Consider the following 26,129-nt stretch of genomic DNA (forward strand, 5'->3'; position numbering starts at 1 on the left):
GCAAAGCGAAGACCATGTTAAGCCGACATGAGTTCCTGTAAGAAAGGGAGGTCTGATGAGTTTAGTGTGGGATGAGATCACTATCACTCATCATCAGCTGTTCATTAGAGCAATTTCATCAGTTTTAATGGGATAAAGGTAGATCGGTGAGAGAGTTAACACATAGCCTACACTCGAAATAAAAATCAGCGCATGTAATGACTTTCACACAGCACTTTTTTCCAAATGAAGTTTTGATTCTTGCGTAGAAAGAGTGATCATTATAATTATCAAAGAGCTGCTGGCGGAGGAGATTCGCCGTTTAACATTGCTTTTAAAAAACGCGTTTTCGCTGAATGCGTAACTTTTCGTTTTTACTACTTGTTTCGTAAAACTGAACCTTTTCTGTTTTGTCGTTCTGGTCCCGGTGTATCTGGAACACAGTTGACAAGATTACCAGCGCCGTCGTTTAAAAAAAGTAAGATGAAAGGACTAATGTGAACAAGGAACAATGTATTCGTTTACCTGATTAGCGGTGACTAGGGCTTGGTTCATACCCTGTCTTTTTTATTATTCGAATGTTCGCTTTAAATAAGGTGCTGACACAGTCAGCTCACGCTTGTCTGTGCACGAATCCCTGTACATGTCTGTCGCTGTCTTCTCTCTTGAGGAAACCAGACCTGATGAACTGGTAGGGTGACCACTGGGTGCCGCATGCGGGAAAACACGGAAGAGTTCATCCAAGGAATTTTGAGTTACAAGCATAGACAGCTCCAAGGCTGTGTAGTTAGCGATTCTCCAGATCATACGAATTACAAACCTTCCTTAGTCTCAAATATGGTCCTTGAAGCCTAACAAATGCGTTTCCACGTTTTATTATTGTTTACAAGTCCCTCAAAGCTGAGATGTCCGGGAACGGAGGATTGTATGGGATCATTTTCATTTGTTCCACACTTCACACGTTTCTGTTCGCCGAGAATCTGGGTAAGTAACCAAAGCTAGCACAACACATTAGCTAAGAGAACTACTGCACCAAGTTACTTTACTTTATAGCTATCCTACATTTGTTGTGAATGGAGTAATTATTGATGGACTAACAGTTGTTCATGGTCTCTGATTACTAATTGAATATGCGCTCTGCATAAGACGAAATCCTGTATCTTAACTCAAGGGAAAAATTTGGCGAGAATCCGAATATGCTTTCTGTGTGTTGACCTTTGACAAATTGTTTGAGCCAAACTCGACGTGTCTTGGATCCTTAACGCCTGACCTTTTCTAACTTTACAGTCAGCAACCAAAAAGTGGAATTGTTTCAAAATTGAACGCATGTGAGTTACTAAGGCTGAATACACAATTGGTTAATCGACGGGGCTGAATTTGTGTAGAGCATGTCCTGAGACATGTTAAGTACCTTCTCTCTGAATGGAAAAGGGAAATCAGAATTAAAAATTCACCGTTTACCACTCGTCATGGTTCCATATAGCGTCACATAAACCTACCTCGTGGTAAAATTACTGTAATGCAAAGCTCTTTTAACCAATGGAGTGTTTCAACCAGTCAAGAATGTTTCGTTTTAACGATTAATTAGTGGTGGTCTGCTATGATCTCGCGATTTCACATATACTTTCTGTCTGAACGCCGGGTTTACGTGTCCGTCGGTATGTAAAGAGTTTTGTACAACAGTTTAAATTGTTTAGTGGATTGACTGAATTGTTGCCTGGTTGGGGGGGAAAGAACGTCTCACGTGCTGCGCGAAGGCAGCATTTACTGTATCAGATCTTCACAATAGGTTTCTGTTGAAGAGCTGATAATTGTGCTTAAGAGAAAATAAGATTCGGACTCTCAGACAGCAGCTAGTATGGACTTTGTAAATGTTCATCCTCCGCACACAGTGGTTGCCTGTTGTATATATTCTGGCGTTGCTTCTGAGAAGCTGACATGGTCTCCTGCCAGTGAGAGGACACCGTCAACTCCACAAAATTCAACAGTACCGCGTATGCTGTTAAAAACTAAAGAGCAGCCGGACCTGGTGTTTTTAGGTGGGACGTAGCCGTGTGCGGTTGATTGTGTCTTTATACTGTGTGTCCATAGAACCGCATGACTTCATGTCTCAGACGTTGGCTTTCTCCGTTACGCTAGAACTCAGCGTGAATAGAGCCACAGTCACATTGCCCGTACATGCTAAATGCTCTCCCATGTGAATATTTCTTTCTTTTCCTTTTTTTTTTTCCTCCTGGGGGCACTTAGTAGCCAGGTGTTCACTTAAATGGCTGACATAAATAATGCAAGCACCCCCCCCCCCCCCTCTTTTTTTTTTTTTTTTTTTTTTTTTAGTCCTCGGTATGAGAGTTTTCCGTTGTATGGAAACTTTTAAAACCATAGAGAAGGCTCCCATAGACTCTGCACATCTTTTTAGTCATTTTTTGTAGTTGAGTTTTACTCTGAGATTTTACTCTGTATGCATGTGTGTATTTGTTTGTGTATGTGTGTGTGTGTGTGTGCGCGCATGTGTTTGTCCGTGGTGTTCTTTTGTGCTGTTTAAAAAAACAATAAATGGTTGGTAAACAACCCTTTTAGGTAAGCAGATCTGGTTGCCTTCTGCATATAGCACAGCACATCACCATCAAAGCCCCAGTGTCTGGAGACACTCCTGTATTAAACAGACCCGTCTGGTCAGAGCCGTGGAGTGGTCACGTGGCCTGAATGGCTTAGCACCGGCTCCCTAATACACATGCAGCTGGGTTTTCTTTGGGTACGTCCAGTGGTTACTGGATGATGTCATAGCTCTCCCACCTGCCCTCAGGTGGGTACATCCTGTTTACATTTTTCCAGCTCACTGCAGTCAGCAAGCACCGCACCACATCTGGACCGTGTTCAGCTCCTGCCACAAAGGCTGCTGTGTGTGCGTGTGTGTGTGTGTGTGTGTGTATGTAGTAGGGCGTATAATATATATATTGTGGATATGTTTCACTGACATAATGTTGGCTAACGTCAGATGCCTGCTTGTATTCGACCGCCTCATTAGCGCATAGACAACCTCATGTTCACCTTACCCTTCAGTGCTGCTGACAGTCAGATCCTCCTCATCATGTGTCATTTTTTCACTGCCCCCCCCCCCCCCCCCCCCCCCCTTCCCCTCCCCTCAAACATTGGCCAGCGAAGCGCTGACTTTGTGTGGGAGTGAGAGATGCATACAGAAGCACTCTCTGTAACTCCAGGGCTGCTGGTTTCACTGGTCCCAGCTGTCAGTTGGTGTTGGTGCAGTCACAGGTGTCAGTGCTTAGCTTGTGTGAGAGACACTAGCTTAACTTAACGGTAAAGCAAGGACAAGACACACACCCATCCCCACACCCCCACCCGTTCCTCCCCAGCGTGGGAGCCTGTCCTCCATTCACCACACACGTCCTCTGGCCTTGGGCAGGGGCTGCATGATGGCCCTGGCCTCCAGCAGCTGACCATTCCAAGCCTCCACACCTCTCCTGCCGTCCAATGGCAATGCCCATACGCTCTCTCTGCAGTGGGGCCAACTTCACTCTCGGCCTGGATGGCTGCCTCGTCTGTTTCGCCATAACTCAAGTATACGTTTCTGGAGGTGGTGCCTCACTAAAAAAAGAAAAAGAAAAATAGCTTAATTTATTGTATAAGGTTGAAAGAGAGAGTGTTTTGGGTGTCTTTGTCAGTGCTGAATGCACTGTTCATTGCTGGCATGTACAGGCTAGTCTCTGCTCAACATCTGATTTCATTAGACAGTTCCTTTCCTATTCGGGTACATCACTGGAACAAACAGTATGTTCATTCAGAATGATCCCGAACAGCTTTGATAAAACGGAGAGGGTAACTCTTGGTTCATATGAATGTGTTTGTAGTAACGTAATAAAATCCCCAGGATTTTCTGTGAATCTCTGTGTCGTGTAACCTGTCAAGCTTAAAAGGGGAAACCCAGCCCTTCTCATGATTTTTTTAAAAGAACTTTTTCACCAGGAAATGATTATTTGATGATCAAGGAATGATTTTAGATGATCTTCAACCACCTTAAACACTCTCCAAACTAAGCTGATTGACTATGTCACTAATAGCCATGGCTTCATTGGCACTGAATGTCCAAACAAAAGATTTTTTTTTTTTAATGGTTAAATGTTTAAATAAACACAGAGAACTGTCATTTTCCAGTGTGAAGTTTTCTGAGTGGTGGGTAATCTTGTTATTACCCCCCTCCATTTGTTAACAAGGCGGCCAGGATGCACCATCCTTTACTGTCTGTCGTTTAGACAGGATGTAGAGCTGATTCCTCTCACTTAGCCCACAAAAGTCAGGCGTTATTGTTCTCACTGAGTATCAAAATATAAACAACAAAAAAATAAGTCAATATTTGTCCACTCAGTTAAAGGTTGGGAGGGTGGGGGGAGGTGGTGTTGTTGATTTAATGAAGAGGTAATTGTCCAAATCACAACAATCAACGTAAGTGTTCCCCTTTAAGGACGTGGGCAGAACTGGTCTGACAGGTTCCCACTGGTGTGTGGTAGAAGTCATGGAGTGTTTTTGTTAACTTTCTGTCGTGGGCTGATCTATGTAGTTCTTTCAATTTTTCTTTTTCTGTTTGTCTCGTTCAGATGACGGCTGTGGCCACTCTGTCCTGGGTCCGGAGAGCGGTGTTCTCTCCTCTAAAAACTACCCAGGCACTTACCCCAACAACTCGTGGTGCGAGAAGGTCATCACGGTGCCTGGCGGCCAGGGCGTATTCCTCAGATTTGGCGACCTGGACATCGAGGGTCAGGACTGCGAGTCCGATTATCTGAAGATCCTAAAGTGGCCGTACGGACCAGAACACGGTGAGTGGTTCTCATGACTATCCTCCTCCTCATCACCATCACCATCATCATCTTCATCATCATCTTCGATTGATGGTGGAGGCGTCGTCACCGCAGACCTGTTGGACTCAGCAACTCAATACTAGCATGTGTCTACAATCTTCAAAACTTGGTATTAGACAAGGGGAATCAGGAATCAGTTCAGTTCAGGATATGTTTTGAAAATGTAATGCGTGTAAAATCCTCTAAAAACTAATCGCATTTCCATTTATTCACTGGAGTGAGAGTATGCTGGATGAGGTAAAAAAAATTGCCCAAAGATATGATTAAAATATTTCAGAGAAAGCACAATGTGCAAAGAGCAGTCGCATGCAGTTTTCTGTTCCATTAATCCAGATTGTCGTCGAGTTTTGCGCTATACTTTTCCGTACCTGTTTCCTGTGCGTTCATACTGGTTGATTCATATGGTTGTAGAGTTAGGCTGATTCTCTTTGGATGAGACATGCTCACATTAAGTGTTTCTATTTTTGGGACTGACTGTGTTTCCCCAAGGGAATTGTATCATGATGGTGCCAGGTGTTGTGGAAGTGGTTTTCTTTCTTTCTTTCTTTTTCTTTTTTTTAACTCGTACGAGGAAACGACATCTTCTTTTCGTACACGGCAGTGCAGTATCAAAGGCGAAAAAATTTCCCACACGTGTGGCTTCATGAAGGCTTTAGTATGACCTAACTGAAGAATAACAGTGTTACATCAGTGCATCTGAGCTCCTAGTCTGTTAGCTGAATATAGACTGCCTCTGAGCGCATGAACTCCTTTAAATTGACTGCCTGCATTTACACGACTGTCGAGAGCAGAGCAGAGCAGAGCGGCATCCCACAAAAACGCGGCGTTCCCCTTGGGCCTTTAGCCAGCTTCGGTAACGGTTTGTTCCTCTCCGGTCGAGCGTCTCAGAGCGAGACTCGATGAGCTTTCTGCGGACGGTCTGAAGGCCGCGACGCCCTCGGCCAGAGCGGAACGGTGAGTCGGCAGCGGAGGCGGTTTGATAAGAAAACCACAAGCGCTCGGGCAGGAACAGAATGCCCCTCTGCCAACTGAAGCGCGGCGTGCGTGTCAGGGGACGTTTGAAAACTGGCACCGGAGATATCGCGTTCGCTCTCTCGAACGAATGAAAGTCCGTCGTTTCCTGAAGAATGTCGTAAAATGAGACAGAAGAAAGCAAATTAGCTTGGAAATCTGCAGACCTGTCTCGTATTTTGAAGGACTTTTTTTTTGTATCATTTGCAACAGATTCGTTGTCCAGACAATCGTAATCAACGTTCAGAATTCACTTGGGAGGGTTTTAGGGCAAAGCTGACCCTTTTTCCTGGTATTCTGATACCTTTGTATAAGAGAAGACCGAAAAAAGCGTTCCTGATGGATGTACTTGGGTGTAATTTGAGTGTCTTTCTCCCACCTTTAACATGTCAAGCCCTGAGAAAACTGATGCAAACCCTAGACATCTTGTGAGTTTGAGCTGCTGTCCTGACTGGTTGGGCTGACTGTTGATTTACAGATCAGGTGAAACAGAGCCATGCCGTTTGTCACAGGCCCCTAACGCAGACAATGCCCCGGTGTCATGGTTTTAAACTCTGGGGGGAGGGGGTGGTGTTGGAGGACAGGGTGTGGGGTGTTGGGGGGGGGGGGGAGTCTTCACTCTTCTTTTGTTTGGGTCGGAAATCATTCATAGTATGATTCCTGCCCTGGACAGAGGAATGGATGATTTTACCCTGCCTCCTTTTGAAAGGTAGGGCAGAGGACAATGTTCAGGTGATCGTGGGGCGTGTCCGCCAGGGGGTTTGTGTGTGTCACGGTGGGCGGGGCAGCGGTGAGTCCTAAAGGTGACTAATGACCCCGCTGGGAGCAGTGCGGTTGAGGTGGGAGAGCCTGAAGCAGAGCCTGCTGGGCAGGAAAGGCTGCCTGCCCGCCCCAGGTCTGGTTTGTCCATGTCGGCCCCCCCACCAGTCTGAACACACACAGCAGTGATGTCAGAGCTCCTCCTTGGCCACCTCTGCTGGTCTATCAGTGTGAGAGAAATGCCCTCCACAGTGCTTTGTCTGAGTACGCTATGATACACGTTCACGATCAGTGTCCTGTGTGTTCCAGTGTGTGTGTGTGTGTGTGCAATCACGGAGATTTACATTTATCATCTCAAATGTGTGCTCAACTGCCTAATGCTTTATACGTGTTTAAAACACCTGTCATAAGTATTTGAAAGTGACGCATATCCACAAATATGTACTCAATGCTGATTCAGCGTTCTGGTATGTCAACGCTCCCCTCGTATGAACCCTTTGGATTGTATTTTTGTTGTTGTGGTTGTTGTTTTAAGTGTTCGATGCTAGCGTCAGGATTGACTAAGACCTTTCTCTTGCCTCTGTTTGACCTGTTAGTGTACGGGCCGTTTTGTGGTAATCTGAAGTCCCATCCGAACCTTACGGTTCTCTACGTCGACGCCAGCGAGGTCACGGTCCAGTTCCGGAGCAGCAGGCACATCTCAGGACGAGGCTTCCTGTTGACCTACTCCACCGGAGAACACCGAGGTACGTCTTCAAGTCACATTGTCTTCACCTTTCTGACTGACTTTTACAAACCCACTTCTGTAAATTAAATTAGATTATAATAAAATAAGGCTCCCATAATTACAGTTTTACTGTTTCAACTTAGGCTGAACATTCCATCTGTTACTCTTTACATTTCAGACCTTAGGATATATGTGTGTGTGTGTGTATTTATATATATATCTTAAGGTCTTTTATGTATTTATAAATATTTTTCAATGAATGGCTTTCCTGTCCTTTATGATTTCATGACCGCTGTGAGGGCGTCGTGATGAAGCTAAGTTCAGACTTGGTTGTGTGTTAGGCCCTCAGTTAGGCCTTTGACTCTCACGACAGACAGGTTCTGAACGGTTCAGTCACCAGAACACTCAGGACCCAGGTGTAAACCCTTACCCGGCGTCCATTTAGCTATCGCCGTCACGTCACACCACACCATGTCCTCTGCTCTGTCCAGTGTCCCGGTCCGTAAGACGTATGCATGTGTGTCTCACGGATGACCTTTGGTCTCCCTTCTGCTCAGTGGGAGTCATGCGGCTCCTCTGGTCTGTGTCTTGACATGCCTCCTCCTCCTCCTCCTCGGCCGGGGACGCGTTCGCAGCTTCTTCTTCTTCTTCTTTTCCTTTCTTTTCCTTTTTTTTTTCTCTCTCTCTCTCTCTCTCTCGGTCTGCGTGTTGAGACATAGACACAAACTCCCAGATAACACACAGTTACAATCAATCTCTGTGAATCAGTCATGTCTCAACCTCTCAGCTGACAGTGCATGTCTCTCATTGTCTCTGTGTGTGTGTTTTTCCTGATTGTTCAGACATATATATATATATATATATATATATATATATGTGATCGGGTGTGTGTGTGTGTGTGTTTGCCCCAAACTGCTGAAGGAAGAGGGCTATTCATCCTGTTGTGTGACTTGTGTCCTGTTGTGCTGTTGTTGTGTTGAGGCTGGTTTCCTGTCACTGTGGAGTCTGAGGAGACAGAATTTCCATTTTTACCCCCTCACTGCTCCCTCCCCTCACTGCTCCCTCCCCTCTCTGTGTCCCTCCGCAGACCTGCTCTCTTGTCTGGACAGAGGCAGCCATTCCTCAGCTACAAAATACAGGTAACTCTCTCTCTCTCTCTCTCTCTGTCTGTCTGTCTCTCTCTCTCTCTGTGTGTGTGTGTGTGTGTGTCTGGCTACAAGGTATTGAGCAGAAAAGCCCAACAGTGTGAATTTTGCTACCCCTCCATCTTAGATGTTTTCAAATTTTGCATTTTCATTTTCATCCCTGGCACATTTAAGTTTTTGTTGTGTGTTCTGTTGTGAGCGACAGCTGAAATGTGATTGGCCCTGGTTCTCTGTTTTGGAAACAGAATCAGCTCTCAGTATAGAGAACCAGATGGCTCTCCTTACATGTGCTCCATATGCAGATCCTGGACCCATGTTGTTTACTTAATTCAGTCAGCTCTCGGACTGATATGGATCTCACACAAATTCATATTCATAGCAGTCAGACGGACACGGATTAGGAGCCCTGTGGAATCAGAGCCCGGCTGTTGAATTCAGCTGTATAGAAAGCAAACCCTCCTGTTCCTCATACATCGACTGGAACACAGGGACAGATATGTAGCTCCATACCCATATGCCTCATCCCCTCACGCGTACATTCTGTTACTTCGTCCGCTGTATAACTAACACAGTGAGAATGTCCGTCTGGACAGAAAAACACACAGCCAACAGAGTTAGCGTGGTTGGCTAGGCTATCCCATGCATTAACCTGCTGCAGCGCTCACCGGTATCTGGCTCAGCCTTTGTGTAGACTGGTGTTTTTTTATTTTTGTGTGTGTGTGTGTGTGTTTAAGTGGAAGAGAGATCAGGAGACAAACCTCATGGTTACCGCTCATTCTCCATTGTCTCCTCTCACAGGAAGTACTGCCCGGCCGGCTGCGGTGCGGTGGACGGATACCTATCCGGGGATGTGTCTGAGGGCTACAGACATGTGAGTCAATGCCCCACTCTTCTCCTCACTGCCTCCTTACTGTCCGTGTTTAAGTGAAGCACGATCCCTACATAGCCAAGCTGTCCTGAAGGGGTGTGTGTGTGTGTGTGTGTGTGTGTGTGTGTGTGTGTGTGTGTGTGTATGTTGGGGGGGGTGTCAAAACTGCGATGGAAAAGGTAGTTTACAAGACAGAAATGTCTATCTGTGTGTCCTGGAACACTCCAGCCTACTAGCTAGCTTGACCATGTCTACTGTAACTCTCTTTTGCATTGATTGTCTTGGGATGGAGTTGTGTGTGTGTGTGTGTGTGTGTGTGTGTGTGTGTGTGTGTGTACTGGTGCCCTCAGGCAGTACAGCACTGTGGTCACAGGGCCTCTTGTTTCCTGAAGTCACTCGTTGAATGTTGAAAGCCGTTTACATAATAGCGTTTTTATGCTGAAACAGGGTTAAAGCACTGGCTTACCTCAGAGTTTGGCTAAACCCCTGTGTCCAGTTCACTGGGTCCCCTCACACGGTCTGTGTGTGTGTGTGTGTGTGTGTGTGGAATGGGATTATACATTCTGGTATTTAGACACTAGTATGCATAGTACTGTACAGCTTAGCACTGTGAGCAGCTTAGCTACTGTAGGTCAAATCCATATTGAATAGACATTTGTATGTGCTACACTGTTGATTGGGTCCTTCCATCAAACCTTGGTCATTAATCAGAATTGAACCAGTGCGTGAAGAAACAAGTGGCTGTTGTTAAAAAGAAGAAGAGAAATGAGGTATTTTTTATGCTAATAGAGCCCCACTCTCTCATTCTAACTTTAATATCTTATAGTACATCGATATGAAGCAGCAGTAGACCAACTTATTCCAATAATAATATTGTACTTTAGTCTCTATTCCACCCCTTTGCCCCATCACCTCCACCCCGTCTACCCCTCCGCCCCTGTCCTCCAGATTCTGTCTGTTAATCCGCTCAGCAAGACCGTTGTGAGTAAGGCCTCTTCACTTCTGTAGCTCCAGCCATGCAGTGAGTCCTCTGTGTGTGTGTGTGTGTGTGTGTGTCAGACAGAAGGGGAGAGAACTCTAGGCCCACGGCGGGGGGTCTCTCCTAACAATGCGTGGAGATAAGGAACCTGCTGCTGTCGGCTTTGACGTGTGGGCGTGTTTTTTTTTTTTTTAAATAGAGAGGCTTTAGGTGTCCCTGCAATCGATGAGCGCGTGTGTTTGGTCGCGTTTGTAAGAGCGGATCAAGCGTGGGTCTCTTAAACCAGAGACGATATGACCCTGCTGCGTTTTTGTGTTCGTTTAAAACGTCACCGAGTCCTAGATTTCGTTATGGAACTGCACCTTCGGGTCTGAAGCCAACAGCTCCAATACAGCAGTTCTTTAAGTTCCCAAACTCTATTAGACTTACGCTGAGTCAGAACACCGTTCTCTACAGTTGAGTCGCAAAGGACACAGAATATCTACGGACACGCAGATCAGCTCAGTGCACAGAAACATAATATAATGAGTGTTCAGGATGTTTTTGGATGACTTAATGTGACCCGGAGGTTTACCGCACTGGTATTGGATCAGAATTGAGAATGGTTCCGTTCATGCATTACGGTAATTGGAGCTGTGAAGGTCGTCGTGTCATAATTTCGACAGGCCCGCGCCAGGCCTGGGAGTCACCTCCGGAGAGTTTATTGACACGGCTACATCCTCCACACGAAGCAGCCTTCTGCTTTTAGGTTAATGATTGACTGGAATGGAGCGCAGCGAGGCCGAAGCTGAGAGAGCAGGGGTACCAGGAAGAGAGAGTTTGCACCACCAACAGAAATGCCCCTGTTTGTTTGTGCCCCAGAGTACGACCTTGTGAGGCCGGGCTTAAGCGCAGAGCGGGTCTGAAACACAGGCGCATTTCACACCGTAACTCGGAGCTGTAGCTCTTCCGGTGTTAGTGTGGCATTGCAGTTGATTGATACAGTCTGTCACAGAGAAGAAAGTGGTCTGTAATTACGCTGTTCTCCTGGATTAATGGCCAGGTTGATGATGCAGATCAGCCTGAATGGTGAGCAGCTGTGTTCCTCTTTTTTTTTTTTTTTTTCTTCTTTTTTTTCCCCTCAAATAAGACACAATGCGCCCGTTGTTTCCGCGTCAGAATAACTGCTCCCGCTGGGGGGTCAATTAAGCTTAACAAGCGTCTGTAGACCACCCCCAGATCCAACACAACCAAGCCCGCGCTGTACGGACCTGAGTGAATCTTCTCTCTCGTGGACTGGTGGCCTGAGATTTGGGTTTATAGGAGAGCTGAGAGAGAGAGAGAGGGAGAGAGAGACACAGAGAGAGAGAGAGAGAGTGCGAATCGCGTGAGCGTGTAACGCGTCACAGATGTTCTTTGATGTTTTAAGTTGTTGTTAATGATCTATGATTGTTGGTAACCCCACCCTAATGAGCCCCTGTGTTGTCCACATCACAAAAGTCACTTTGAAAAATACAAATGATCCGCAACTCTTTCCACCTAGCGAGAGAGGGGGGGGGGGGGGGGGGGGCGGGGGGAGAAAAAGAAATGCCATTAATCTGTAAACGCCTCTCTAAGCTGAGCCCACCCTTCATGCTCACCCCTAAAGGAAGCTCTTTTTCTCATTCAGGGTGTTATTCCAGAGGTATTTGCTCTGACAAAGCACTGCTTTCCTTAACAGCGTTCAGAAAGGCATGTTTGTAGCATTCCTGTCAGCTACAATCACCGTAATTGTTGCTCCTGAATGAAATTACAATGCGTCCTTCTTTCACACTTTAATTGAACTATGCCACAAGTGAAAATGCACAGGGTTTTTTTTTTTTGTTTTTGTTTTTTTTTCCCCTCCCTGTTTTGCACTCGTTCCGCGGATAGCGGCATGTCCGCGTAAATTTGATTGAAATGCCTGAGTGAGAGCAGCTGACCAAGATGAATGGATGGAACTAGAAAATGCGCCCGTAACATCTGTCATATGCTGGAATGTTCTCTCCTGGGGTATTACCTCTGCAAATAGGTCCCAAAATATGAAAAGAATGAAGAGTTGGGGGAGAGAGAGAGAGAGTCAGAGAGAGAGAGAGCGAGAGAGAGAGAGAAAGGATCAGTCTAGGGGGGTTGATATCCAGTTACAGTCCTGCCACATTTAGACTCTGTTTTCATTCAATCCCAATTGTTCAGATAGATTCCTCCTCGTGGTTCATATTCTTGAAAATGCCTGTATTTGTGTGTGTTCATGCGTGTGTTTGTGGGTGATTTTGTGCGTGTGTTTGTGTGTGATTTTGTTCGTGTGTTTGAGCATGTGTTTGTGCGTGTGTTTGTGGGTGATTTTGTGCGTGATTATGTGTGTTTGTGTGTTTGTGCGTGTGTGTGTGTGTGTGTTTGAGTGTTGTGGGTGATTTTGTGCGTGATTATGTGTGTTTGTGTGTGTGTGTGTGCGCGCGCGTGTGTGTGTGTGTGTGTGTTTGAGTGTTGTGGGTGATTTTGTGCGTGATTATGTGTGTTTGTGTGTGTGCGCGTGTGTGTTTGTGCGCGTGTGTGTGTGTGTTTGAGTGTTGTGGGTGATTTTGTGCGTGATTATGTGTGTTTGTGTGTGTGCGCGTGTGTGTTTGTGCGCGTGTGTGTGTGTGTTTGAGTGTTGTGGGTGATTTTGTGCGTGATTATGTGTGTGTGTGTGTGTGCGCGTGTGTGTTTGTGCGCGTGTGTGTGTGTGTTTGAGTGTTGTGGGTGATTTTGTGTATCTTTTCCCCTCTTAGATGTCAGTTTTGTGTAAAGCAGCGGTCCATGCTGGAGTTATACTGGATGAACTGGGAGGACCCATTACAGTGGAGGAACACCCAGGCTGCAGTCACTATCCTGCTGTACGAGCCAATGGAATCCAGTCTAAAGAGTGAGTGTGTTTTTCTTCTTTTCTTTTCTTTTTAACTCTATGTCATACAGACTGACTACAATGTGTTAAACATTTTTAGTAATGTTCAGAACCATGTTGGCAAATCTTAGCATATGATGAAAGGATTGTTTAAAATTTTGTGTCCCCGTCACCAAAAGCGCTCTTGCAATCAAAAGCATTCGTGTAGAAATTTCTGTTTGGTCTTAATCCGACGTTTGAGAAATGAACGGATGCGCTTCCTACGCTTAAGCCTCCTAGAGCTTTCTTTAAGAGACGGTCTAGACTCGAATGCCGTCCAGCGATAGAGCGTTAAACTCGAGGAATCCAATAACGAACGTCTAATTGAGAAGCCCGCGTCGACTGCGTGGGTGTCAGTCCTGCTGAATCTCCGTGTTTCAAACGGATGCTCCGTGTGCCGTCTGTGACCTTGACATGCTGTCCGTGACCTTGGCCTGCCGCTTCCACGACAGAGCTGCATTCTGATTGTTTTTTGTTTTTTTTTCCTTCTGGGCCAGAGGGAGGATGAACATTCCTGCAGTCATGATGAATGAGTCAGAAACAACCGTTTGTCAGAAAAAGCCTCGTGTCTCCCCCACAGATTAATCACTTAGAGGCAGAGAGGTAGAGACTGAGAGAAAAATAGATGTTGCTACTCATTGCTGAGTGTTGGACTGATAGACTGTTGGGAAAACTCTAGGTGTATGTAGTACAGTCATATACAGAGCTGGCTAACATCTAACATCTTGTGATTTAAAACCTTGAGAAAATGTACCTCTTGTATTTAAGCTTTTAAGATTGTTATACATAAGGCATACAGGGGTAGGCAAACACCTCCCTGTAATGTGAACGCTATGACTGAGAGTTCTCTGTAAAAAAAAAAAAAAAAAAAAAAATCCATGTGGCATTGATAAGCTCAACAGTGTGATTTAGCTCTGGAATGACCTTACATTGATTGAGTGTCCAGATTACTGAGTGCTGTGCTTCAATCTGACCCTTTGAAAATGTCAGATATGTCAAAGCCCATTGTGTGTGTGTAAAGAAAACAAACAAACAAACAGAAAAAAGAAGTGTGTTAGTATTGTGTCACCAAGCCCGACAGCTGCCCATGCTGATGGGAGTCCCAAAACCATTCAGATCTTTTTGAAAAATTTAACTTGAGCTCTGCTGTGCTCTAATCTACTCAGCGCCTTTTCTGTGGAGTATGGGTTTTCTTTTCTTTTTCTTTCTTTTTTTTTCTAGTGATTATTTTATCACTCACACTTGAGAATAAAGGATCAATTTATCTAATAATTAGAACTATTTAGTGATTTGATATTGATAAAAGAAATTAAAAGAAGAAGTTGCCCAACTAGTGCTTTATAGGTCCAATCTTAAGAGTCTTCCAGTCTAAGTAATTCCATCACACACTACGTTAACAAGCACATTCCACACACACACCATGCCCACAAAAGGGTTATGCAAGATTTTATGACGTTTAATTACACAAATAAAACGTGAACGCTTAATTCACAAGTTAGGGAAATACCAGGCCGTCAGTTCAGGATGAGCTGTTAGCTCGATAAGGCTCAGGACATTAGACCTACCTGCTGTTTTAAAGCGGTACCTTTTATTTTTATCTTTCTTTTTCTTTTTTTTTTTTTTTTTTTTTTTGGCCAAAAGCAGTGAATAGTTGAGTTGTCTTAACTTGATGGTAACTGTAACATTCAAACGGTATTTAAAGCGGAGGTATGCGAGCTATGAAAACGCACTGATTCGATTGTGCTGCGCTGTTAAGACAAGTTCACCCTCATAACTCAGCTTGTTGTCAGCTAGACATTACGCGGAGTTTACCCGGACAACTGGTGTTTCCAAAACCCTAAGCCAGGAATCAAACGCGTTCTGCACTAAAGCTGATTATGCTGGGTTATGTAAGAGCCCCCGGGGTCAACTTCAGTCTAATTGGAAAATAAGGATCAATATCCACCTCAGTAATCACTTTCCACTTGAGAAATGGTCTTTGTTACATCCGGAAATTTGAATGGCTCTCAGAAGTGGGTATTGCAGATATATGAGTGTGTTTCGAATTGGATTAACCCACTGCAGTATGCTGTAGAATCCACTAAATGACTAAAGTCCTCCCCTACAATTATATTTAAATGTTAAACAGTTGATGATGGGTGTTATTAAGTCCGTTTGAGCTCATTTGCACTCTACAGTGCAGATAAGCTTAATTATTACTATCCCATCAGCTGAGATGTTAAGCCCAGATGTTAAAAATGGTTTTTATACCTTTCCTCCTGTAGCTCATCTGTGTGGCTGAGATAATTATGAAATCGCTGTCGTGTCTAGGAAGCCTTATGAAAATGACAGGTTTTTAAGTAAGTAGCTGAGAGACGCGCGATTTCCTCACTTCGACCCCTGTGATTAAACACACAGAGCTGTCCGCCGTGCTCCAAATTTACCCCCACCCACCCCCCCTTCGTCTGTAAAGAGAGAGAGGAGGAGGAGGTGCTGGGGAGGACAAAAGAGAGAGGGATCAACCTAACGTGGTTTTTGGGAGGGGAGGGAGATGGTGGGGGGTCTGCTCCTTTGTGGCCCCAAATGGGTGTTACCCTCTCACGTCGAGTCCTTCATTTATCAAAGCAGTTGTAATCATGTCGCCTAACAACTCATCTCTGACAGATATCTTCTTCTCTTCTCCTCTCCTCTACCCCCCCCCCCCCCCCCCCCCCCCCCCCCCCCCCCTACAGTGGCTCTTTGTCTGACACCCTCTTCACGTTTGTCACCAATGGTAAGCAATTTTTTTTAAATGAACTTTTTTTTTTTTATCTATCTATCTATCTATCTATCTATCTATCTATCTGTGTATCTATCTATCTGTGTATCTATCTGTGTATCTATCTGTGTATGTATCTGTGTATGTGTCTGTCTGTCTGTCTGGTTGTCTTTAAAGAGGTCACTGCCCAAATGAAATCTTACTGTGTTAGTAAATAGTGTCGTAGTGGACTGACAGAAAGACTTCACAGTTACATTACTAGATATTGGTAGCGTTAGCCTCTGTCAGATTTCGTCTGAGGTGAGGTGACTCAGACAGCCGTAGTATGTGCTTTAAACCAAACCATTCGATGAGCACCCTTGTCCCTGTGGACGGGAGCATGTCCGTGCTGTGAGACATCACTCCCGTCAGGACAGAAATACTTCACTGTAGTATGATGCAGGTGATGACTCAGAATGGCTCTGTGCTGATTTGTGGCTACCTGTGCCCTCTGAGGGGTTAAGCGGAGCTAAGCCACGCCAGAAAAATGAACCCCAGACTACAGGGTTAACCCAGCTCCCAGAACTTCTCATCGTGAGGAAACCAGCGCTCAGGCCACACACACACACACACACACACACACACACTCACTTACTCATCCGCATGTTGAGTGCTTAGTAAACCATGGCTCATTTGGGCACATGCCATGTTTTGGCCCAGGCTCACTCGATCACCCTGTGTGTGTGTTCTGCTCCTCTCCTCTCACATACATGCCTTTTTTTTTTTTTTTTTTTTTTTTAATTTAAAGTGTAGGGAGCAATGTATTCACCGCAGTCCTGACTGTTCAGGAGCCCTCTCTGTGTGAAGTTCCCTGGCCTCTCTGGTCTTGATAAAAGTGCCTGATGAAGGTTTATCTGTTTAGCTTTGTATCTCAGACCCCATGCATAGCTTTTTTGGGGACTGTTAACACAGGCTGGCCTGGTTTAATGCGTCACTTTTATTAGGCTGGTATCTGTGTACACACTGTTCTGAAATAAGGAAGTTGCTTAATCAGACACTGGTGAACAGACGAGTTGTAAACCAGTTTGGGAAATGGAAAAAAACAAGGGGAAAAAAAACCCCTGTTGGATGGAGTGGTGGGAATCTCTTGTCTCTTCTGTTTCTGTTTGTTTGTTTGTTTGTTTGTTTGTTTGTTTGTTTTTTGTGGAGTTGTTTGAATCTGTCACAGTAAGACTTCAGCCAGGCCAGAGACAAGCCGCTGCAGTCGGCGTCTGCCAGGTTAATCCAGTGGCCTCACGGGCTTTTCCCTTCAAATTTACTCGTTTTAAAAAAACAAAAGAACCCTGATAGTTCTTCTTCCTTGGTTCTCTAAACGGTGAAAGTGTGTTTTCCATACAAAGTTAGACACACTTTTTCAGGGTCAGTCCCCACACCTGTTTTCAAGTACTAAAATGGTACTAAACTTTTTCAAGTACTAAAATGGTACTAAACCTTTTTTTTTTTTGGTTTAACGGTGCACTTCTGTAACCGTGTTTTGAGGCTTCTCATTATCTGTAGCGGTCCGGCGGTTGCCACACAGCGTCGGGGTGGGCACGGCTGGGTCGATGGCTCGTGCAGAGCGGGACAGAGCCGCGCTCTCGGCGTTGGTAGATTAACGCGGGCGTTGGTAGATTAACGCGGGCAGGAGAACCAATGAGCTGGCGCAGATCCTCCTCCGTCCAATTAGCCAGAACCGAGACGGCGCAGCTGCTGACGGCCGTGACAAACGCTTCCGTTAAATCACCCCCCCCTGCCTCAACCCCCTCACCCCCTCCATGAATGTCATCATGGGCCTCTTCAATCAAGGCCATCTCATTGGCCCCCCGTTGACTCTGCCTTTCTACACCCCCCCTCCTGCACCAGGGCTGCTTAGGATGGACCGCAGACCGACATTCCACCATCCACAAGTTCGATTCTGGAAGAATCTGGTGGTTAGAGCCTGTTTTACATGCCGGATATCTTTGCTAGTTTTGCACCCTCAGGAAGAACTTTTCCTTTTTTTTTTTTCATTTTCTGGTAACATTACATTATGTTTGGACTCCATGTGGGTGCTTTGAAGTGTACAGATGGTGGGTTTTTTCGTCCTCCTACTCTTCCTGTTGAATAAGTGCATGAGTGAGTTATTGCCAACACATGGATTTTGTTATGCTGTACAAACTTGAGACTGAACCAGAAATTCAGCATGCTCTTTCCTGATGGCATTTCTAAGCCTTTAGTCGGTTTTGCTGCTTCTGAGTTTCAGAACGAAAATGGGACCAAATATGAGCATTTCACTGATGCTTCATCAGCTAATTTCTCTCTCTCTCTCTCTCTTTCTTTCTTTCTTTCTTTCTTTCTTTCTTTCTCTCTCTCTCTCTCTCACATACTCACCCTCTCTCTCTCTCTCTCTCTCTCTCTCTCTCTCACATACTCACCCTCTCTTTCTCTTCCACACACCCCTGCCCTCTCTCTCCAGACTGCAGGAGGCAGATGATCCTTCATCCTGCTGCTATCTCTGCCAGCTCCTGGTGGCAGGAGGGGGGGGCGGGAGGAGGTCAGGTGGACTGGTCACCCAACCGCACACACCCACTGTCCACTGGGGGCTCCTGGGCTGCAGACTCCAGTAACAGAAACCAGTGGCTTATGCTGGACCTGGGAGAGAAGAGGAGGATCACTGGTTAGAGCCTTGCACACACACACACACACACACACACACACACACACTCAAACATATACACACACACACACACACACACAGATATTGTGCACAGAAAACACAGCATTGACACTCCTGCAACTCACAATTCAATGTATCAAAGCCATCATCTCAGCCAAGTTCTCCATTTAAAGCCGCCAGGAAAAATCTGTTTTTTTTTTTTTTTTAAATGTTTGGCACGATGGTGATTTCTGAGTGTGGCACAAAATTCTCTCTTAAGTGTGTAGCCAACCCCACGTCTCCACAGGTCACCCTAAGCCTCCATCGCAAAAGCCTGATACTGCTCTGGGTCTGTGTTTCCCTGCTTTTCACTATTGTGCAGTATTATGTAAATTTCACAGGGTTTTTACAGAGACTGATTGGTTGGAGCCGTCGCCGGCACATGTGCTCTGCCAGTTTGCGTCTTACGTGCGTAGTCTCTGTTTTTCTCTCGTACGATGAAGTCCGGTGAGAGCACTAATAGGGTTAGAGTAAAACACACACATCTGGCAGAAGGGGCTGAGGATGGGCCCGTCTCGGGAGAGCGTGTTAAAAAGCACTGATTATCCTTACAGAAGGGCAGCCTCATGACTGAGTGTGGAGCGCCTTTCAATTCCAACCCTTAAGCGCATGAGAACACACACAAACACACACACACACACACACACGAAGTCACACACACACAGACACACACACTAGCATGCAGAGAGACAGAGACCCTGAGCTTTCCTGATATCCCTGTCATTTCTGATAGTTCCCGGCATTGCACAAATGCAGAGAAAGCCCCTTCTGTTTTGGCCCTCATAAACATGCTAGTCGCTTACAAAGACGTATTTACAGAGGGGAGCGTGCAGGATGTCGCATTTATTTTGAGCTCTCTCTGTGTGTGTGTGTGTGTGTGTGTGTGTGTGTGTGTGTGTGAGAGAGAGAGTGTGTCTGTGTGTGTGTGTGTGTGTGTGTGTGTGTGTGTGTGTGTGAATGTATGAGAGAGTGTGTGTGTGTCTGTGTGTGTGCGTGTCTGTGTGTGTCTGTATGAGAGAGTGTGTGTGTATGTGTATTCGTACAAAAGAATGCACACTTTGTATCCAGTTTAGCAGTTCTGACGTTTTAAATAATCTTCTCTTTTTAAATAAAAAAAAAAAGTAAACTGCAGACCCTGACAAACAGGAAGCTCTCTTAACGGAATGGAAGTTACATCATCTAGTTCAGCTAAATGAGGCTGAATAATGTCGCCCCTCTCCATTAGAGCCCCCCCCACCCCTCCGCCCCATTAATTTGACTCCAATTCAAACATTACACGTTCTGCTCTCTGCTGTCATCACTGCACACACAGAAAATAGACAAACATGTAAAAGTTAAGCCTAACAGAGTCGTACATCTTCAGTGTTAAGTCCACATTACATGCCAAACATTTGTGGTTCAGCCATGAGGAGGGCTTTAGACGGACACAGTTTGATGTTGTTGTGTTAGACGTACTGGTCGCATGCTCTTCAAAAATCTAAGATTTGGGGTTTTTTTTATGCCACACAGACTGTAATTGAATGCTGTAATCTGCTTTGTAACTGTGAACTTTGCAGTTTTCTCATGAGAAACACATGGTAACAGTTCAGGCTGACTTAAGAAGTTGAAGTATTTGAGTAACTGGGCTGTGTCCCGTTTTTCCTCAGTGCTTCCTGTCCTTGTGACCTTGCCCTCTTAAAAAAACAAAACAAAAAACAAACAAACAAACAAAAAAACAGGATAAACAGCAGTTTGACTAAAAACTCTACAAGGCGTTCAGAAATGTTTTGTGTTACTTTCACGCACGCAGACACACACACACACAAACACAGACTCACACTCACACTCCCACAGGCCTCTGTTAGAGTGTTTGAAACGTTAGCAGAAAAGGGCACATGGTAGTGAGGCTATGTAAGACCGGGGCAGGGTTTGGGGGAGGGGGCAAAGGACACGACTAGGTTCTGGAGGGTGGATGTTTTAGAGTACTTCACACTCAGGGTTTTACACAGAACCCCTGTGAGAGAAAAGCTGCAAAAGTGAGTTCACGCCTGAGAAACACGCGTGCAAAAGTGAGCTCACGCCTGAGAAACACGCGTGCAAAAGTGAGTTCACGCCTGAGAAACACGCGTGCAGAGTGAGTTCACGCCTGAGAAACACGCGTGCAAAAGTGAGCTCACACCTGAGAAACACGCGTGCAAAAGTGAGCTCACACCTGAGAAACACGCGTGCAAAAGTGAGCTCACGCCTGAGAAACACACGTGCAAAAGTGAGCTCACGCCTGAGAAACACGCGTAAATGTAGATTTTCAGTCAGCATCACTCACTTGTTTGTCATTTTAAAAGTAAAACAAAATCTCTGGTTGGATGGGACCGCTGCCCATGGCCACAGATATGTCCCATTATTGTGCAGTTATGACTGTCCTGTGAAGTGTCATCTCTGCTCACACATTCCAGCACGTTCCGCCGGCCAGTTCTGTCCCCGGAGGCGCCGCAGTTCTGCGTGTTTCGCCTCGATGGGCAGGACCGGGAGGACTGGGAGACACTGATCTGGTCGACGGTCCGAGGGGAATAGTGGGCTAGAGAAGCCATAAGTAAAGGGTTGAATGCGAAATGTTTGCAAAGAAAACTTTTTTTTTTTTTTTTTTGCTTTGTAGGAATTGTAACCACAGGCTCGACACTGATGGAGTTTGACTTCTATGTCAAAAAGTATGGAATAGAGTATAAAGAAAAGAATCGTTGGAAGAGATACACACAGAACTACAGCACAGAGGAGACGGTGAGACCAGCCAAGTTACAGTTTTTTTTATTTTTATCTCAGTATGTGTTTGCCTATCAAAGCAAAAAAAAAGGAAAAACCACCCAGTGCCTTTGACCATCTGCTTGGAGCGCAGAGCCTCTTAATCTCAGTTTAACGTGCTTCTCTCCGTTTAGTTCTTTGAGGGGAACCTGGATAATCTCCACCCGAGCCGGAGCACCTTCCGCCCGGCGATCGTGGCGCGGTTCCTGCGCGTTATTCCTGTCGAGTGGCACAAGAGGATCGGCATGAGAGCAGAGCTACTGGGCTGTCCCCACTCCAGAGCGCCACCTGGTGTGTGTGTGTGTCTGTGTCTGTGTGTGCTCTGTGTGTGTAGGTGTATCTGTGTCTGTGTGTGGTGTGAGCTGTGTGTGTGTGTGTCTGTGTGTGTGTGTGTGTTTGTGTGTGTGCACAGCGTTAGCAGAGCTATCCAAACATCAGAGCTCAAACCTGTGTGTGAGTGCTTGTGCGTGTGTGTGTGTGTGTGTGTGTGTGTATGTGTGCGAATACAAATGCATGTGTGTGTTAGTGACAGAACACTGAACTGTACAGACAGAGTCAGGAGTCAGGTTATGAAACCGACTGTCTCACAATAACAGCTTTTGTTTATTTAGCAGACGCTCTTATCCAGAGTGACTTTGCAGCAGTGCCTGATAGAGACATATTGTTAATTCTGTTCTACTCAGTAGAGCAATATGTCTCCATCAAGTAAAGAATCTCTCTGTGAAAAATGCTTTCATTTTTAACAATTAGTCTCCCTCCTTGTGTCACAAATGCACATGATCCAGTCAGCGTTGAAGAAACTCTTTATTTATTTTTTATTATTTCTGAAGAGGGAGTTAATGGTGTCTCTTCTTTGGCACAGTGAATGTGACTCAGAGGATGATGCCAACGAAGCCCAAGCCTCCACCGGGCACCGATATCACCGAACCTGTCCCCTCTCACACCGACCTGGGTACGTGTTCACCGTCACGCCACGTATCCAATCAGCACGCGGCATGTGTCCTTTTTTTTTCCGCTCTGTGACTCATGAGTGTCGCTATCCTTCCCTCTGTTCACAGTCAAACTGGTCGTCATCATCGTCCCCACTGTTGTATGTGTGCTTCTTCTGCTGGTTGGGATCTGTGTGTACAAGACGCTTCACAGGTCAGTGATGTTTCTAGAATCTTCCGGCGCGATGTCACTTTTCTGGTCTGGTGTGCAGAGTCAGCGATAGAACAGGCTCTTGTTCTCAGTCAGGAAGGTAACTCCTCTTCATGCTGAGAACTTAAGATGTGTTTGACCTTGAGGGTTTGGTGAAAGTCATCTCCAGGAGGCCTGAGGTCTTCCTCTTATGTTCCCAGGCAGATAGAGAATGTTGACTTTTACTTGTTTTGGAGATGATCTTTAAAAGCACATCTGTGTCCGTGTCCGTGTCCGTGTGTGTGGGTGTGTGTTTATTATTCTCAGATGCATACACACACACACACATAAAAAGTACCTGTATAATCACTATGCTAACAGTGTGTTTTGCTCTGATAACTGAATGGACTGAATTGGTTAGTGTTTGGGAATGAGCACAGCAGATAAATATGAGTCTCACATACAGCCGCGCACTGTTCTCCAGTGTAATTTATTATCCCCTTTTTCTCGTAAACGCGGAAAGAGAGTGAATCAAGGTCAAAGGTCAGTGATAGGAGATGCGCCCAGCTGCTTGTGTCTCCAGGGAGACGGAGGGGGCAGAGAGGCTGAGGAGGGGGGGGGGGGGGAGGGGGCGAGGGTGATGAACGAGCGTGGGGGGATGCTTCCGGAACAATAGGGACAGCCTTTCTGGCCCCGGTGCGATAAACGCGTCCCTGAGAGGAGAAGGGCGGAGTCTGTGCTATCACTGCGGCTCACGCTGCTGTTTGTCACTGTCCCACAGGAAGAAAGCAAAGGAAAACCCGTACGGTTCTTCAGACAGTCAGCAAACAGGTCAGTGACAAAGCCGAAAACACCGCCGCCTCGGGCCGGGAGAGAACAAAACACACACCCGCTCTGAAACAACACCTCACACTCACACATGACAGACCTAAACATGCTGGGCTCCAAACCAATCTGGGCTTGTCTACAGCTCAACAGATTTAAGGGTTTAAGTCAAAACACCTGTGTGAAAGCCTGAACAGGTTAAACTGACGATGATGCAGTGCTCCTGTTTGTGTTCCCCGCTCACACAGCTGGCATTCTCTTTCTTTCTCTCTTTCTCTTTCTTTCTTTCTTTCTTTCTTTCTCTCTTTCTTTCTTTCTTTCTTTCTCTCTTTCTTTTTTTTTCTTTCTTTTTTTCCTCTTTCTTTCTCTCTTTCTCTCTTTCTTTCTTTCTTTTTTTCTTTCCTTCTTTCTTTCTTTTTTCTTTCTTTCTCTCTTTCTTTCTTTCCTTCTTTCTTTCCTTCTTTCTTTCTTTCCTTCTTTCTTTCTTTCTTTTTCTCTCTTTCTCTCTTTCTTTCTCTCTTTCTTTCTTTCTCTCTGTCTTAATCCCTGTCTGATTCTTCTGTCCCATAGAGTCATGTGTAATTTGGGACCAGGCTAGTGGGCTGGTCCTTCCTGTCATTAGAGCTGTCTGATTGGTTCATGCTCTTCCTGTTCAGGGTGTTGGAGGCACATGAAACAGCCTTTTGCCAGGCACCAGTCTACTGAATTTACCATCAGCTACAGCCCTGAGAAAGAACCCATTCAGAAACTAGACCTGGTCACCAGCGTGATGGCAGGTAATGTCCTACACTGTTTCTGAGCAATACTTCCAAAACACACACACACACACACACACACACACAAACAGGCTGAGAGAGCGAGAGAAAGGAATGTTCTTGCCTAAACATTCTTTGCTATTGTAATTCCAGAACTGAGGAGATTCTCTTGGTAACACGGGCCTATTTCAGCCTTAGCTAACAGCAAAATACAGTGACAGTTTTGTGGAGTTTTTACTCTGGTGCCCATATAACCTCTTCTCTCTACATCTCCCTCCTAACATTTTACTCCTGGTCAGGTTGACTTCTTATGCGCTCACACATTTATTACACGATTTTTTCAGATTGTAATTCACTATGGCTAAACTATGGACACTATTAGACGTTAGACAGTGTCCATTGGAGAGCTGAAGTGATCAGGCTTCAGAGTGAAGTCACACTTAATCTGAGCTGTCTGTTTGAGTCACAAAGTCATAGCTAGAGCATGTCTGTAGAATGTCTGTCATTAAAACATCTTAACAGATCAAGATTAGCTTCAGAGGAAAGCGTCTGCTGCTTACAGAGCGATAATTATCAGTGAGTCATGTCACCCTCAAGTACATCGCTAAACATCACTCACCTCTCACCTTCTGTCTTTTTGTACGATATTGTCAAAGACAAGACAGACTCATCATTTCCAACAACCTTTTTTAAGTCTCCTTTCCCCAGAAAAACCCAAGCGTTGTCAACAGCCCTGTTGAGTTTAAATAGATTATACTGTTGAGTCGAGGAGGTGGCCCAAACAGACAGCTATCTGTATGGTGTTTTGCTGTTTTGTTTAAACTGAGAAATTTCAGGAGAAGCTGAAATCATTTTGTTGTTGTTGTTGTTGTTATTGTTGTTGTCCAGCGGAGTATCAGCAGCCTCTGATGATCGGCATGGACACGGTGACTAGAAAAGGCTCCACCTTCAGGCCCATGGACACGGACACCAAAGCCGACACCAACGACCCCGCCACACACTACGACCACCTCCACACAGCAAATCAGTACGCCCTGCCGCTGACCAATCAGGAGCCCGAGTACGCCACGCCCATCATTGAGCGCCACACCTTCCGCAAGGACGGCTTCCTGTCGGACACCAATTACACAGTGCCGGGTGTGGTCATCAGCAAAACGCCGTCCTTCAAGACCGTGGAGAGCGCCGGCTCTCGGATGGTGACAGGGGGGTTCTCGGAGGGCTACCAGACCCCCCAGGTGAAAACGGACAAAAGGAACCATTCGGAGGGGGTGTACGACAGCCCCAAAATCAGCAAGCCCACGCTGCAGAACGGGGGTTGTTCACAGTACCGAAGGCCCCAGCTGAAATTCGCCCCGCCGCAGGAGAGCTACTCCACCCCTCGGGACTGCGTGAAGCTTAAAAACACGGCGTGTCCGAGACTGGACCCGGAGGGCAGCAGTTCTGATGGGACCTGAGCGTACGGAACCACACTGTGACAACCCATTGTCTGTTTGTTTGTTTGTTTGTTTGTTTGTTTTGTAATCTGACCTCAGCATGCGCTCAGCAAAAGACTCCACCATTAACTTATTTCTGTCTGTGAGAGTGGGACACTCGTGTGTGTGTGTGTGTGTGTGTTTGTCATTGGGAGAAAACTCTCTTGGGAAAAACTGGAGAGTGATTCCAGAACAATGCAAAATAAAAAATGTTATCGTGTTTTTTTTTTTGTTTTTTTTTTTCTATTGTTCTGTAAAAAGGACACCTTTTTAGCCTTGTCAGTTTTCAGATATTTTATAATGTTATTATTATTTTTATTTTTTTTTTCTTTAAAAGGGGGCGGGGAGTTTGTATTTAAGTGTGAATCAAAGGCTTTTTTCCAGAGGCTGTTGGTGAAAATGTCTCAGAGTGTTCAGCGTCTTAATAATGTGAGTGACATATTTACCTCCCCTCGTCTCCAGACGAGGAATGCTCTG

General features: G+C 45.6%; 1 protein-coding gene across 1 annotated transcript; it reads left to right on the forward strand.

The window, feature by feature from the left end:
* The first annotated feature begins 884 nt into the window (after positions 1-884).
* On the forward strand, positions 885-25,634 carry dcbld1 (discoidin, CUB and LCCL domain containing 1). The gene is made up of 15 exons (XM_030770778.1): positions 885-963; positions 4,590-4,808; positions 7,217-7,366; positions 8,435-8,486; positions 9,291-9,363; positions 13,105-13,238; positions 15,968-16,008; positions 18,467-18,667; positions 21,339-21,460; positions 21,616-21,772; positions 22,344-22,433; positions 22,540-22,624; positions 23,382-23,431; positions 24,082-24,201; positions 25,069-25,634. Exons 1-15 carry the CDS (start codon positions 885-887, stop codon positions 25,632-25,634), a joined length of 2,139 nt encoding a protein of 712 aa, XP_030626638.1.
* The last annotated feature ends 495 nt before the right edge of the window (positions 25,635-26,129 follow it).

Source organism: Chanos chanos, chromosome 4, assembly GCF_902362185.1.
Source record: "Chanos chanos chromosome 4, fChaCha1.1, whole genome shotgun sequence".
NCBI classification, from domain to species: Eukaryota; Metazoa; Chordata; class Actinopteri; order Gonorynchiformes; family Chanidae; genus Chanos; species Chanos chanos.